The 17,158-nt window shown below is 31.7% G+C and overlaps 1 protein-coding gene across 4 annotated transcripts in view; it reads left to right on the top strand.

Annotated features, from left to right (window-relative positions):
- COL11A1 (collagen type XI alpha 1 chain) overlaps window positions 1-17,158 on the top strand; it is a 218,049-nt gene that overhangs the window by 184,033 nt on the left and 16,858 nt on the right. For all 4 annotated transcript variants that reach the window (XM_025398299.1, XM_025398280.1, XM_025398308.1 and 1 more), the window contains 3 exons: window positions 11,038-11,091; window positions 11,262-11,369; window positions 11,852-11,905. In XM_025398299.1, the coding sequence (XP_025254084.1) occupies window positions 11,038-11,091; window positions 11,262-11,369; window positions 11,852-11,905 (216 nt within the window). The remainder of the gene's footprint in view (window positions 1-11,037; window positions 11,092-11,261; window positions 11,370-11,851; window positions 11,906-17,158) is intronic.

Raw genomic sequence — 17,158 nt, 5'->3', positions numbered from 1 at the left:
GGGTTTTACTTTTGTCTCTCAGCAATACAAATTTGAATCAATATTTACAAACATTTCTCTTTGCCAAAAATATACTTAATTTATAATAAAACTTGTCTCTGAAAACAATTTGCTCTTCATTGGCCAAGTACTTTTTTTTTTTTTTTTTTTTTACATTTTCTCTTGTTATTATTGTGTCTGCAACCCCAAAGCATGGTCTCAGTATAAGTAGATTTATCCCCCAAACAACCATGGGGCTCTTATTCTTAGAAAGTAATTAGAAAGTGTTGCATGATTTTTTCATATCCATTGCCTCTTTCTGCTTTAAGTCCAGCTGCTCATAAAACTGTGATGCATAGCTGTCTATTATACTATTTCAGACCTTTTGGAAGAATAATTATATAAAATGTCCTTGAGAATGTATTGAAATACTTCTTGAAAAAACAGTAAATCATTTTTTTCTTCTTCCTTCTGGCCTCAGATGGTGGGATGCTATATAATATGGTTGGTAGAACAATGCAGTTATAATAGCTGGCTTTCAACCGAGCTTCACCAGTTATTACCTGTATTACGTTTGGCAAATTGTGTATTCTCTGTTTCTCAGGGGACCTAACACCCACACTACGGTTGGGTTGAACATAAGATAACTCACGTAACACAATAAAAAAAATATATTCACCTCACAACTGTTGCTGTGTTACCTCTGAGTTATGGCATAGTTATTAAAAACTTCTGAGCGCAAGGATAATCATCATACAGGTATAAAGCATGATGCTTTTGATACAGAGGAAATTAAACCTTGCTTCAAAATGTAGCAAGTAGAAAAGGAGAGACTGTATCAAAATTGATTTTGAATATTCTATTATATATTGGCAGCTTCTCAGCTCATTTTATTACTCAAGTCAAACTCTTAGCAAGTGCTATCTAGTCTAGTTTCATTTTAAAATATGTCAAAAGATTATTTATTTATTTTTTTTATAAATTTAACTAATTACCATTTGATATTTGAGATGAATTCTCTTAATGTGGTAACAGAGTTTTAGAATGAATTCCTTTCTTTAGCCATTCAGTGGTGGGTCACATGAATTATTTATTTTGAAAACAGCTGAATATTTTTGAAAAATGTTTTAAGTAAATGATAAAATAACTTATTAAAGAGTATTAATGGAAACATAAAAAAGAGACATGTATGTGTGAACCAGTAAGTCTCATGCCCCCCTTTTAGTATAATAATATGACCCAAAACTTATATATAAATCTATAACTATCACATAAAAATATTATATGTTAAAACTATTAAGCTGTTGTATGAAAGTATTTTGATATAACAATGTTGACATTATTGATATTATAAACTTTCAAATATTTTCAGTCATATTTACTAATTTTAAAATCATGATAATATAATACAACAAATTTTTATTCTTTATTATAACATGTTTTTAAAATATATTTGTGTTTATTACTTTGGAATGGGTAATGATCGACAATTATAATTTTAGTGAATAAGTCAGACTTCTAGGAAGACCTCCCCCCAATTCTAGAATTGAGAAAATATCATAGAAAAGTCAGTACATATTCAGAGGTTTAGATTATACATTTGTTCTACAACACTGAAGTAGTTTTAAGTAAGAGAAAGTCCGTGTATTTACGTTCTTATTCATTTACATCTAAGTTGGACCTCACAATTTCTAGTTAAATGAGATATAATTTTAAAACATGAATTAATTGCTGATTCTTAATTCCTGTCTCTTATAATGAAGGATGCATTTTCATATATTAGAAATAATCAGTTATAATAAAAATACAGTAGTATATTAATGGAAATGTGCAAACATATTTAGTTACTTGTTGCTTTAAGAATATGAAGCATCCTTTTTTAGTACATTTAGTGTTGCTGTAAAGGAATACTTGAGGCTGGGTAATTTATAAAGAAAAGAGGTTTATCTAGCTCACAGTTCTGCAGGCTCTACAGGAAGCGTGATGCCAACATCTGCTTCTGGTGAGGGCCTCGGGCTGCTCCCACTCATGGAAGGAGAAGCAGAGCAGGTGTGTGCTGAGATCACAAGGTGACAAAGGAAGCAAGAAGGGGCAGCAGAGGTGCCAGGCACTTTTTAACAACCAACTCTTTCAGCAACTAACAGAGTGAGAAACCACTCACCCCCATCAAGGAAGGGTATTAATCTATTCATAAGAAATCCATTCCCATGACTCAGACACCTCCCATTGGATTCTACCACCAAGATTTGGAATCAAATTTCAACATGAGGATTGGGGCGGGGGGAGAAATATCCAAATTATAGCAATAATCAATAATTATTTTCTCATCCAGCATTAAAGATTACATGATATTCTGAAATTATAAGCAATTGGTAAATTTTTCTTTAGACATAAGTATCAAATACAATTACAAAATAGAAAAATTATGTTACTCTCAGTCCTGCCAATATTTCTAACTAGATAACCTGGTTAATTCCCCTGATTAAAAGGAATAAAACAATCCTTAAAAAAATAAAATTATGGTTAAGTGGATTGATGAGTAGAAAATAAGACCCTAAGATAATTTATTTGGAAAGTTATGCTTGTTTTTTAATATAGATGTATAGGCAATGGTCCATTGAAGAAAATGCCCAGAAAAGACCCATGAGTATATGTAAACCTTATTTGTAATTGGACATTACACATCAATGGAAAGTGGATAGGCTATTGAAAAAATTCTGCTGAGAGAAGTGATTTTCTATATGGAAAAAGATTAAATATACCTCATCTAGCTCATTTCACAGAATTCAATTCCAGTTGATTTATAATCATAAATGTCAAAGGTATACTTTGAAATATTTTAGGAAAAATTATTTGAGAATAATTTTTGACATCCAGTCATAAATTCTGATCACACAGGTGTAATCAGAAAGGAATAGATTGATGTATCAAGTTGCTATTACAATTTCCTATTTACCCAAAGTACTTAGAAGACAGTGGAACAAAAAGATCTGATTAGGAGAAAATATTTCTAACATACAGGAAACATGCATAGAATAATTTGTTAGGATATCTAAGTATGTCTTACAAATTATAGTAGCAAGAAAAAACAGTAGAAAAAAATATGCCAATGGCATGAAAAAGTATTTGACACAAATACCCCCTGAAAAAAGAAAATATTTGTAGGAATTAGGAAAGTGTGTACTAGAAATTACATTGAGATACTATATCACATCCACCAATTAACAAAAATGTATTTTGACAAACCAAGTATTGGGAAGAATGTTTTCAAAAAACAGTGAAGATTATTATGCACGGCTGCTATGAGTTACTGGGTACTGCTGCTTTAGGCAAATAGTTCTACGTTACCTAATAGAATGTAACATGAACTTTTTCTGTCATCTGGTAATTCCATTTCTAAGCACATATCCTAGATGACATTTTGCTCCAAAAGACTCGAGGAATAATGTTTTGTTATCCTTGTTAATAATAACTGTAGACAAGATAAGTTAATTTAGGTATATTCATAAACTAAAATTTTGTATGGCCATACAAGTAAATGCACTACAGATGCATGCATAACATAGATGAATGTCAAAATCTATTGTTAAATATTAAGCAGAATAAATATGTGTGTGTTTATACATATGTCTTGTGTGTGTATGTGTATATAATGTTTATGTGGAAAAGATAGATTACATTATTTCATTTATATAATATGCAACATTGTTAAGGACATGTTTAGCATTTAAACATAAGTGGTAAATATGATAAAGAAATGTAAGCCAATGATTAACAAAAATTTAGGATAGTAGTTACTTCTGTGGAATAAAAATGGATTGCAATTGTTACAAGTGGTATGTAGGAAGCTTCTAAGTTAATGATACTGTACTGTATATGTAATGCATTTTTATGTTGAAAGACTAAAATTATATAATATTGAGTCATTCTAGCATGTGCTCTATAGCATTATGAGAAAGTACATTAGTTGAGTTCCCTTTGATTTTGATAAGTTGTTTTAAATTAACCTCATAAAAATTTTAGCACTCTTCTATCCTCTCTTTTTAAATTACAATTTATAGAAAGAGGATGAGCTATTTTAATGCATTCTCATCACTTTGTAAAAAAATTAGAAGGCTTTGTATTCATAAATTAATAATAACATGAGAACGGTGGTGACTATGCATTGCTTACAAAGCTATTCACATTCATTTTGATATAACAGAAAAATCAACCTTAGGTCAGTCCAATCGAGCAATAATATGCAGGGTTTTCTCTTTTAAAATATGGCAACAATGAATTGAAACTGAAAACCATTTAACACAATATGTTAAATTGTTTTCTATATTAGGTTTGGATAAACTGGCATGCTTAATTGCTTCTGTCTGTTTTACATAATAATCTATTTTCTTCACCAGAGTAAAATATATTTCAATGGTGTAAAAAATTACTCTTATGTCAACAATCTTATTACCAAAACTATGATTTGTTCTGGTTTAACACTAGCAATTAATGCTTGTACCATTAATGTACAGCCTACAACACTAATTAATTTAGTCAATAGCTCTACCTCAACATAAACAAATAGGTGGCTTAGCTTGAAAAAAAAAAGAAAAAGAAAAAAATGGAAACACAGGTCACGTGCAGTGGCTGACACCTGTAATCCCAGCACTTTGAGAGACTTAGGCAGGAGTATTACTTAAGCCCAGGAGTTTGAGACAACATAGTGAGACCCCCGTCTTCACAAAAACTTTAAAAAATTACCCAGGTGTGGTGGCACATGCCTGTAGTTCCAGCTACTTGGGAGGCTGAGGTGGGAGGATTGGATGAGCCTGGGAGGTGCAGGCTGCAGTGAGTCATGACTGTTCTACTGTACTCCAAACTGAGCAACAGAGGGAGACTCTCTCTCAAAAAAAAAAAAAACAAACAAACAAAAAAACAAAACAAAACAAAAAAAAAGCAAACCCAGAAATTGAAGCTGAAATTATTTACTAACATCATTTGCAACCTATAAACTGACACTCCTTTTATCTTAATTTCACTAAAAAGTAGACCAGAATGCTGTTGCATCAGAATCAGACAGAACTTGTTGCAAATCCTTGCTACCTAAAAATGTGACTTGGCATAAGTTAATTTATTTGAGTCTCAGTTTTCTCATTTATAAAGTAGGCATAGTAACTAATTTACAATACTGAAGTGAGGAGTAAATGAAATTAAGAAAATGTATATTTAAAGCACAAAGCCTAATGCCTGAATTTATCAGGATCTCAAACAGTGGATGTTATTATTAAGCATTGAATAAGGGTTTCAAATTTTAGTATTATTTATAAACTCAATAAACCTATTATTAAAAAGAATATAAAGATAAAAAGGAGTAAAATATTTTCTTCTAATGTCCTCGTTGTATACATGGAAGGACAGATCATTAGCAATAAATTCACGGTAAACTTAGTTTTGTTTATTGTTGATTTTGCTTTGGTGTTTGAGTTCAGCGGTGACCAATACAGAACTAACTGGGTGATACACATAGAAAAAGGATATATTCTATATATATACACTTTCAAAGTATATGATATTGTAATTTTAAAGAAATTTATACTTATACTACTAATATAAATTGGTTATCCCTTGGTGCAAATTCATGTGACATATATGTTAAAGTATTTCCTATGATAACAATTACCAAAAATAGAAGCATTTAAATTCATGACAACTGCATATATTTTTTAATAAAATGTTTTTGTCAAACAGTAGATATTTAAGACTGGTTTAAGAAAAAATAAAGTTATTAAACTATGAGTCAACCAAGTAAGAGGTATTTGGTTATGCCCATGATCCCAGCACTTTGAGAGACTGAGGCAAGAGGATCACTTGAGTTCAGGAGTAGGAGACCAGCCTGGGCAACATGGTGAAACCCTATCTCTACAATAAAATACAGAAATTAGCCAGGTATGATGGCATGAGCCTGTAGTCCCAGCTACTCAGAGGCTGAGGTGGGAGGATAGCTTGAGCCCAGGAGTTTGAGGCTGCAGTGAGCCGAGATCACTCCACTGCTCTTCAACCTGAGCAACTGAGTGAGACACTGTGTCAAAAAGAGGAAAACACTGTACATAAGTGAGATCACTCTGTTTATACACTGTACATATGTGAGGTCACTTTGTCTATACCACGGGTGAACACAAAGCATCTAATAATAGAGGGATATAATGCAGAGTGAATTCTATGAATTGAAACTGATTTGAGAATACTGTCACCACAAACCTTTGGGTTCAGTCAGCAGACAGCAATATCTGATGCAGCAATCAATTTAATACCACTTTTGTGAAAATAGCAAGAACGTATTTCTATGCAGTAGGATAATATCTGTTCAACAGGCTCGTGGTTTGGCTGAATACAGAATTGCCGTACAATCTGTGTCCCTTTAGTCCATCTAGAAATGTTAATCTTAAATTAGCTTTGTGTATATTTTGTGGAAATTAACATTTCTCAAATCCTTACTTTCCCACTGTGGAAACGATAACAAAAGTCACATTTTTTTTCCATAATATCTTATGTCAGAAGTAGCAATGACAAGAAATGTGTTCAAAAGTATTACCACTTTTTTTCTGTGATTGAATCTTACGCATGAATGATAATAAAACTTCCTAACAGAATATTGATCACAATGTTGTAAGTGGCAGTGATACTGAGAAAGAAAATTCTAATGGTTATTAAACAAATAGGAGAATTACATTATCATTCGTAGTACATGTACTTTCTGTCATTCATTTGTAATACTTGAGAATGAATGTATATTTCCTTAAGGAACTGGAAGATTTGTACAGCTTGTTTCAATAAGCCATGGACTTCTAATACTAAATTTATCATTTTAACTAGTCCCATGTCCTTTTACTGAAAAAAAAAAATCTAGAGCTGACTAAAATAATTTAAGCATTATAACCTCAAAATGCACATATTAAATGGAATTCAGCTCATATTGCCAAAGGGAAGTTCACAATAAAAAATTAAAATGGTAACTCTTGTTATTAATTGGTTATAATGACAGATGAGGTTTTAACTTACTATGCACACACAAACTATATATATATGTGTGTGTGTACCTTGTATATGCATGTACTATGTGTGTATGTGTATATATATGCACACGTATATGAAGTATTATAATATATATAGAATTAATTCAAATTTCAAATTCAGACTTTTTTTTTTACAAAATCCTTGAAAAATTCTTATATAAATGTATAGGTAGAAAGTACATTGTAATAATAAAATAAATTGTAAATCCACTTAAAATTTCTGTGTGGTACAAAACTGTGCCTTCCAAGTAAGGTCATTATGAAAAAAAGGTCTGCATTTAATTTGGGAACCACTGCTTCTAGGAGATTCATAATTCCCTTCTAGCAGATTCATAGTTCAAGAGGAGTATTAAAGGTTCTGAAAATTTTGAATCAAATGTATTTATTTTTAAACTATTTTAAATATTAATGTTTTTAATATTTTTGGGAAAATTGTTCTAATTTTTTAATGTGGGAAACAAAAATTCTTGTTCATTTAACATGTTCAAAAATGTTTGTTTATTCAAATAGCTAATTTTATACTAAACTTGGCAGTTTATTTGCTAATATTAAAAAATCAAGATCTCCATATACCAAGTCTCTGCCTTTCTCCAATTCTCTTTTTTCCTCCCTAACTCTCAAGTCACCACATAGTCATGCACCCTAATATTCTGCCTCATAGCAAGACAAATGCATAAATGCTTAGCTGCTAGCCTAAGTGAACTCTTAGCAGGTCCGTAAAGAGTATCGTGTACTTTCCATTCTTACTCCTTTGAGCATGCATGTGAGTGATCAGAAGGTAAAGAAAGTGTTAGAAGAAGCCATCCCTCTCTCATCTACCCATACTGTAAGATTCAGATCAGAGACCAGGTTTTTAGGAAAATCCTCTATACTGCCAAACTGGATCATTGTACCTATTTCATACACTGATCTCATCTTTGTTTATTTTACAGTGTTCTATTTGTTAATCTTTGTATCTGTGTTTGTAACTAAATTCTGAGAATTCCTTACAGATTTGATTTTACTTGTTTTTTATATGCATAGCACATTCTGGAATATAAGCGCTATTTAAATGTTTGTGACATGAGTGGAAAAATTATTAAATTACAGAATCATACTGTAAAACTTGAATAGTGGAAAGAAGATTATATTAGATGCTTTATGTGAAGAATCGTTCTCATGAGTAGAAAAATCTGTTATAACAATAACCACTGGTGGAGATTAACTAGACCCTATTTTAGTGTGTTATGTTTTTATGAGGTATTTTTCAATAAGAACACTCATTACTTCATGAAAGTACAGCAAGAGCTCACCAGATTAAGTTTCTGCCCCTTCGTTTATGCAAACATATGAGGAATAAATTATTGGGACAAGAATTTGCCCAGAGGCATTGCCTTTGTTTTGTTCTACTATAACGGAATAATACAGACTCTGTAATGTATAATAAGCACAGATTTATTGGCTGAAGGATGGGACGTCCAAGATTGAGTGGCCACGTTTTGCAAGGGCCTTGTTGTAGTGTGATGCCATGGCATGGTGGAAGGACAAAGAGCAGACAAGAAAGAGCAAGACATCAAAATCACAGCCTCAGCCTTTTTTTTTTTTTTTTTTGAAATGGAGTTTTGCTTTTGTTTCCCCGGCTGGAGCGCAATGGTGCGATCTCGGCTCACTGCAACTTCTACCTCCTGGGTTCAAGCGATTCTCCTGCCTCAGCCTCCCGAGTAGCTGGGATTACAGGCACCTACCACCATGCCCAGCTAATTTTTTTGTATTTTTAGTAGAGACGGGGTTTCACTATGTTGGTCCACCTAGTCTCAAGCTCCTGACCTCAGGCAATCCGCCCGCCTTGATCTCCCAAAGTGCTGGGATTACAGGCATGAGCTGCTGTGCCTGGCTGCCTCAGCCTTTTTATATTTATTACTAATCAGTTCATGAGCCCTCATGACCTAAACACCTCCTATTAGGTCCCACTTCTCAACACTGTGTTGAGGATTAAGTTTTTAGCCTATGCTTTTTGGGGAACACATGAGTTTTTCTCTAAAGGATACTTACTACTTTCTCAGGAAAGTATATCTGCTTTCATCCTCATTTTTCTTAATTTTGTTGTCATCTGGAAAAAATATAAGGAATAAATAAAATTGAGAAAAATGAGAAAAAGAACAGAACAAAGTCATTTAATAAAAAAAAAAAATTACTATGAGAGATATTTGTTCACAGAGGGAAGAAATTATGTAGGGAAGAGAAGCCCTTTATTTTAATCACGATTTAGTTGCTGTGTTTTCGTTTAGTTATGTTGAAATTCTCTAGGCTCTTCTAATTCTGATTTTCTTTCTCCTTTCACATAAAGGTGATATTTTCCTTCTAATTTTAGACAATAGATGGCTTGCTTTTTAAAAAGCCATGCATTGATAAGTCTTCTCTACTATAAGCTTCATGTTTGTAAATGCAATCTTTTGAGGTTAAGCCCACATATCATTATGCTACTAGTCTAAGAAAAAACTATCATTGAATAAGGAAAAGCTATTATTTCATTGGATAGCATCATGTCTATTTCCAAAATAATAGTCATTATTATTGTTGTATCTACTTTGCATGTTATTATTTTAAATATCACACCAAAATAATTTCTGACTCAACATTTTAACAATAGAACAAATTTGAAATTCATGGTTCAATACAGAATTCCTTTTGCATAAATACGAAATTCGAAAGATGTTCTTTGAAGTTTTAATGTATATATTATTATTAGCATGTTGATTCCACCTCAAGATATTACCCATAGAATTTATACATTTCTTATCTTTGGGTTGAGGTGCAATGAATGTCTAATAATAGATAAAGTTATAGGAATGATATTGAGAAAATAATTACTAATGATGTCATCATTGACTCTTTCTGAGATAAAATGAGTTCATGGAATTCCATGGAGTTCATGGAATCGATGAAGTGCTTGATATTCATTTTATTCGTCTTTACTTTTTGTATATATTCATGGGGTACAAGTGTAATTTTGCTATACTGTTATTGCATTGTGATGAAGCCTGAGCCTTCAGTGCATCCAACACTGAAGCAATGCATGTTGTACCCTTCAAGCAACCTGTCATCATCCACCGCTATTGATATACAGTTTAAAATACGATATAAAAGGCTGGGATATAGTCACCATTAGAATATTAATATGGCATCCTCCTGTCTCGCCTTATTCTCACCAATTAACACCACCATGACTACTCTCTGCAACCACCACCCCAATCTCAGTTAATGATTTTGAGCACAATTTATTATGAAAATTAAAGTAAATTGATGGAAAAATAACAGAGTCTTAGGGGAAAAAATGAAAAGCAGTTTCTTGGAGATCGTTAAGTTTCTTTTTCAGTCGTTCTGTACTCATACTTTTGGATGACATCTGAAGTGTAATTTTTTTTCAATTTTACTTCCAATATTATGATTTACAAAGTGATATTCACTTTCATTTTACCTATTTATGTGAATTGCATAGTTCTCAAAAATGAAAATACTGTGTCTGTTGACCATCATAATTTAAAATATTGTGTTTCTTTAGTTGTTATGTGATCCTGTAAGAATGCATGAACATATACATATTCTAAGATTAAGAAAGGGGCCATTCTTAAAACACGTATGAGAATACAAGTAGAATACAAATAGATACATTAAATTAATTTCTAATAATAAACATAAATGATATATCAGTATTTAACACATTCAGGGTGTTGATTTTAATTTATCAGCAGTTCTTTAAAAATTTTATTTTTACTGCTTTCTTATATTGATGTGAAGTGATTATCTGTAGTATACTTAATCTGTGCTGTTTTTCAGTATTTTAAGACGAAGTTTGTACATAAAATGGGTTTTGATTTTCATTATTATGTTTTAAACCAAATAGTGATAGAAAACTGTAATTTATTCATCTGTTACAAATTAAACTTTAGTGTTTGTAAACAAGTGCTCATTAACTTTGCTTTTATATGTGATACATACTTTACATTAAACCTTATATCTATAGGGTCCTCCTGGAGCTGCAGGTGCAGAGGGAAGACAAGGTGAAAAAGGCGCAAAGGTAAAAAAATAATAATAATATATACATATATATAATATATATTATATATAATAGGCATTATATTTGAAAATTTGATGCATAAACTGATCAACTTTTTTTCAGTACATTTAGTAAAATGATAAAAGTCTTTTCTCATCATTAATGTGCTCCCATATTTTATTCCCTAACAGGGAGAAGCAGGTGCCGAAGGTCCTCCTGGAAAAACCGGCCCAGTCGGTCCTCAGGGACCTGCAGGAAAGCCTGGTCCAGAAGGTCTTCGGGGCATCCCTGGCCCTGTGGTGAGCATCTGTGTTAAAAATATGCTTTTTTGAAAATAACATTTTTATTTTAAAATAATTGTGAATGAAGGTGCTTATCTTAGCATTAGTCCATAAGTTATCATGTGGATAATTTTGCAGGAATTCTATACATATAATGTAAAAAAGTCAGATACTATATATTTAAGTATATCACTTATTTAATAAGTTCATGGTGAAACACTAACTTATAAAGAGAAAATAGAAAACTAAATTTTAAAATTTCAATGATTTGAAATGTTTATATATACACCTATATATATATTTGTGTGTATGTGAATATAGACATATATGCATAGTAAAGGAACAAAATTATTTATAATATTTGTAGATGTCTTCCATATGGCAGAAATTATGGGTGATGTTTGCTTTGTTTTCTTATCATATTTCTAAAATTTTAAATAAAGAAATAAATATGTATTCTTTTATTAATTTTAAAAATCAATCATTTTTATTTTCTCTAGGGAGAACAAGGTCTCCCTGGAGCTGCAGGCCAAGATGGACCACCTGGTCCTATGGTGAGTAAGATCTTTTCAGTCATTCAAATAATGAGAATTTCTACAACAAAATTGTCTATTAGCTAGAATTTTTGACACTTTAGCTTACAAATAGGTTTGTATTTTTTCTAATATTCCAAGAAGTATATTATTTTGTCTCAGAGGAAAGTAATCCTAACTGATAGGTAGATGGAAAATACACCACTTGATCAGAAGATTTGTTTCTTTCTTATGCACGTTGGATGAAAAAAAAATATTTCCACTCTGAATGAAATGCCACTAATGATCCAGCCAGTGCTTTTCCTAGTCTGGATAGTTCCCTAAAACACTTGCAGTTACGCTTATTTTCCTGGCATTTAACTTTAAAAAGTATGCTGGCACCAGCATACAGTGATTCTTTGACAAAATAAATTGTTCTGTTCGTGAGTCATACAGGCTGAAATATAAAACAATAAATCTCAGTGAAAAAAAGATATGGCTACTGTAACAGTGAAGCTTGGTCACTATCATTAAGTCTGTGTGCAAACAACATGCTTCAGAAATGCAATAAAGAATTTTGTTGACTAGGATATTATTCATAGATGGAGTTTATTATAGGATCCAAAGCTATTCTTGATACAAATTTGGGCAGAAAGTGAGAATAAAAGACTTGCCCTTTAAAATAATTCCTTACTAGGTGACTTACTTGCTTTATATATAGATTTCTTATGGTAGAGATTTTTGAGTGTCATTATCCAGTAATAGTTAAGTGTGAAGTGATTAATCAAAATGGCAAATGATACATATAGCACTCTGTAAGTGTGATGAGTATTAATTTAGTCAAGTCCTTCTATATATTTTAAAATGTATTCAAATGCCTCTTATCATAAATATATTAATTATCTCAGAGATAGAAACATACGCACAAAGCCATCACAACTGGGATTCACAATTCATTCAGGAAGAATTTTGGTTATTCCTTTCAACAAAGATGCCACAGCAATTTCCTCTAGCATACCTACCAAATATTTCATAAGTTTTAAAGAGATTATTTAAACTTTCACTGAAGAATTTAAAGATCATTTATTTAGTAATTAGATGAAAGTTATCAAATTTTGGTAGATTTCAAGCAGGAGATGATCAGTGCTGCCCATTACCTCCAGTTTAGGAAAAGGGCACTGATTGAAGCAGGATCAGCTCCACATCTGTATCATTACTTAGGAATATTCTCCTTAGATATGATAAACTCATAACTGCCCAGAGTCAGAGCCTGGAAGGAAAAAAATGCCTTGCCTTAATGTCACTCTAAAATTTGCCAGGGATTTTTTTTCTTGTTATTTCAGATTTTCCAGTAAATATTTTGACCTTTCTGCAGATGAAATAAAAAGCACCATGCTGGAGATTTCCTTCAGCTAATATTAAAAATAAAACCTTCTGACATACCACCTGATTCGGCATACAAACTTTTGCATTTTTGACTCTTAAATAAATGTGAGTTTACAGTGCAAGAGGACAGAATAATTTCCAAATCCTTTAGGTAAAGCGGAATGATAAGCATCAGAAGTGGGCTGCATGGGCACATTCCATTCTGACTGCTTGTTTTATGGAGAGTACTTATGATGTGAATATAATGTGTAGTTTTTTTTCATAGCTTTAGTTAGTCTTGATGTGTGATATCTAATCTCAATGAAAATGCTACTTACTCTTCATGAGGTGAGGATGGGCAGAGAAATCATCTTCAAAATGCCGTTTATGGCAATTCAATGAGCCTTTCAACTCAACTAAGATCTATTTTAGTAGGTAATTTTAAAATCAGAATGAGAAGTAGCTTATTATGGTTACTAGTTAAGGTTATCGACTCTAGAGCCAAACTCTCGGATTCAGAAACAAGCACTACCACTTACTTGGTGGATGACTTTAGGAACATTTTTTTTTTTTTTTTTTTAGCTTTAAGTTCTTCATATATATATATATATATAATTATATATATTATTCATTTATATATAAAAATATATAATATATGTAAACATATATTTAAATATATATTAAATATTTATATATTCTTCATTTATATATTCCCATTTATAAAATGGGAATATTGCTAGCCTCTATCCGATGATATTTCTAAAGTTTAAATGAGTTAAATTGGGATATGGATATCTTCTACCCCATGGGGTTCTTAGATTAATTAAATGAATTGCTTGTAAATCACTTTTATATCACCAATTAGCACGAGTAGCACCAAATCAAGAATCACTAAATGAATGAAATAATGATATAATGATAAATGAAATAATGAAATAATGATAAATATTTTGAAAAACAATCAATTTTATATTCTTAGTGGAAGGTAACTAAATTCGACCTCATTCATGATATGTATCATCAATAAACCTTATGCAAAAGTTGTTGACTATTAAAGCAAATGGAAGAGATCAAATACAATTATACTTATACAAAAATACCTTGTATTTTTGTACAAAAGTTAGAGTGTTAACATATTAAGTACTATGATAGACTCAAGCAGAGGATACTAGATATACACAGAGTCGGACCATTTAAATGTCATTTCCTCTAGGGACCCTTCCCTGTTTAGAAACATGATGTGATTATTAAAGAAGGAACAGAGAGGTTTAAGTGTGGATAACACAGTGGCTGTGAGACTAACAGAGATTTGGAAATTCATAGAGGTTTCTATTAATCTCTGAATTAATCTGTGTGAAAGCTATAATAATAATACTTTCTCCATGATGATTTTTTTCCTCATTATAACATATATTCACACCCGTATCCAAATCTACACAGGCTTCAATTTGCTTATCTCTGGATTTCCACAAGTACCTATTGGGTCTCTTTTCCCCTTCTAGAAGCTGCCTGTAACTACCTACTGTATTGTTTCTACTGGTGAGATAAAGCTACCAAGACATTCCCCTTTTCCCCAACTTTTAAATACAACTTAGCTGTTCAGTAAGTACAACTTACCTACTTTCATCTCTCCAGATTGGCAGCTGCCTATTTAGACAATTGAAATAGCTAACAGAGCATCCATTACCCACATAGATAAGTTTAACAATTTTATAGGAAGTTTCTGGATATGAAATTCTTTGGAATAGAGTACAACAAACTAATTTTTTAGACTCTTAAAATGATTTCTGCTTGGTGTCTGCCTACACTATGCTATCAGCTCTCCTAGAGTCAGATATGATATAGTATTTATTTTTTACTTTAAAAAGTACATATTTCACATGGTAAAAAACTTGTTTATGAACATGAATTCAACAGATTTACATTTGTATATGTGTATAGGCATACACACACACACACTACAAATGTGTACTTAGATCACCGTATGGAATGGAAGTTTGACAAATAGCACAGATGGGCTGGGCATGGTGGCTCATGCCTGTAATTCCAGCTACTCGGGAGGCTGAGGTGGGAGAATAGCTTGAACCCGGGAGGCGGAGGTTGCAGTGAGCCAAGATCATATCATTGCACTCCAGCAAACAAAAAAGATAAATAGCACATATGGAAGCTAATCAAAAGCTAAGGATGGTGATGAGCCTATATAAAGAATTCTATTCGAGTTTATTTTTTTAAGTGGAACTCTGTTAGAGTCAGTATAATTTTATTAGGGTTTCTTAAAGGATTTTTCAAAATTTCAATAGAATTTTGTATTGGTTGAATTATACTGCTATTTTAGTAGTCAACCAACATTAAATGGGAATAAGACTGAATGTTTCATTTATTTATTTATTTATTTAGTTAGTTAGTTAGTTATTTTATTGAGACAGAGTCTCACTCTGTCACTGGGGCTGGAGTGCCATGGCACAATCACGAGTCACTACAACCTTGGTCTAGGCTTAGGTGATCCTCCCACCTCGGCCTCCTGATTAGCTGGGACTACAGGCTTGTGCCACTACACCAGGCTAATTTTTGGCATTTTTAGTACAAATAGGTTTTTAACAGTTGCCCAGGCTGGTCTTGAACTCCTTTGCTCAAGTGATCCATGCCCCTCTGTCTCCCAAAGTGCGAGATTACAGGCTTGAGCCACCACGCCTCACCAATTGAGTGTTTTAAAGAGAAGAATGATGATGTCTAAATTCTACCCTCTGATACAAAGTCAAAATTGAAATAATTTAGTTACTTTAAAAATTAAAATGTATTTGATTTTTTGAAGTCAGAATTAACATCTGTCTTAGTTTTAAGCTTTTATTTTATTTTGTTTCATACTCTCTTAAGATTCTATTTGTTTTAATGCAGCTGAAAAATTATTTAGCATTTATGTTCAAACAAGTTTAGTATTATCACACATTTCTGCTTTTGATAATAAAATGATAAATATCTGATAGCATTATTTTTTAAACAATAAAAACTTAAAAGATAGGATGGGATACTGAATTAGAGTTTATTTCTTTAATGCTACATTTAAGTTATCTGTAGACAAGGGTGATATGGGTAGCATTCCATAATGATTAAAAAGGTTTAAACAAAGCATTTGGTTTTCACCAGATTAAATATTATTCCACAATTTTGTCTTTTAAATAAAGTGTAGGATCTGCAGTTTCTTTAAATTTCAATGAACTAGAGTTTTGAACTGCAGATCAAAGCAAATATTCCAGAAAGCATAATACTGCAGGGGAAAATGTTTGCTTGTGTATTCTAGACACTTAAGAATGTATCATCCCTGTTTTCCTTTTCACTTTATTACTTATGAATTATGTATTTCCCTGGGGGTTTTCAATTTACAATATCCGAAAGAGAAAAATAGAAAATATGTATAGTTAGAATAACATTTTTATATGCAGAGTTGATGTTTTTGATCTGTTTCAGGTTCAGAGGGTTATTTATAACTGCTCTCAATATCATACCAATTTCTGTTTCCAGCTGATGAGAATAAAAACTGATTTTATTTGGCAAATTCATCTTTAGATGTAGTTTGTAATGTTATGAGAGATTATTAGCTTAGAGAAATTAGTACTCATTATCTCTAACTTCTTCATGAATAATATTTATGGAAAGGATTTTTAATGCATTCAAAACACAAATAATGTATAATATATTTTTCATTAAGCTTGAGCAATTAGAATCACTAGTAGTTCTTTTTTTGCCATTTTAGTTTTTTCTATTAGAATGGGATGAAAAAGTTGATAGGTATTTATCTGTAGCATATCTAAAACTAATGATAATAATTCAAATTTGTATTATGCTTCACTGTTTATACAGTTTTTACTGTGGCGAGCAAAGCACCAGATAATGGGGAGATCACTATTACTCAAAAATGAATTTGCTAGTTTC

Source organism: Theropithecus gelada, chromosome 1 (assembly GCF_003255815.1).
Source record: "Theropithecus gelada isolate Dixy chromosome 1, Tgel_1.0, whole genome shotgun sequence".
In the NCBI taxonomy this organism is placed as follows: Eukaryota; Metazoa; Chordata; class Mammalia; order Primates; family Cercopithecidae; genus Theropithecus; species Theropithecus gelada.
Note: the sequence above shows the minus strand (reverse complement) of the source record. Positions and strands in the feature narration are given on the sequence as shown.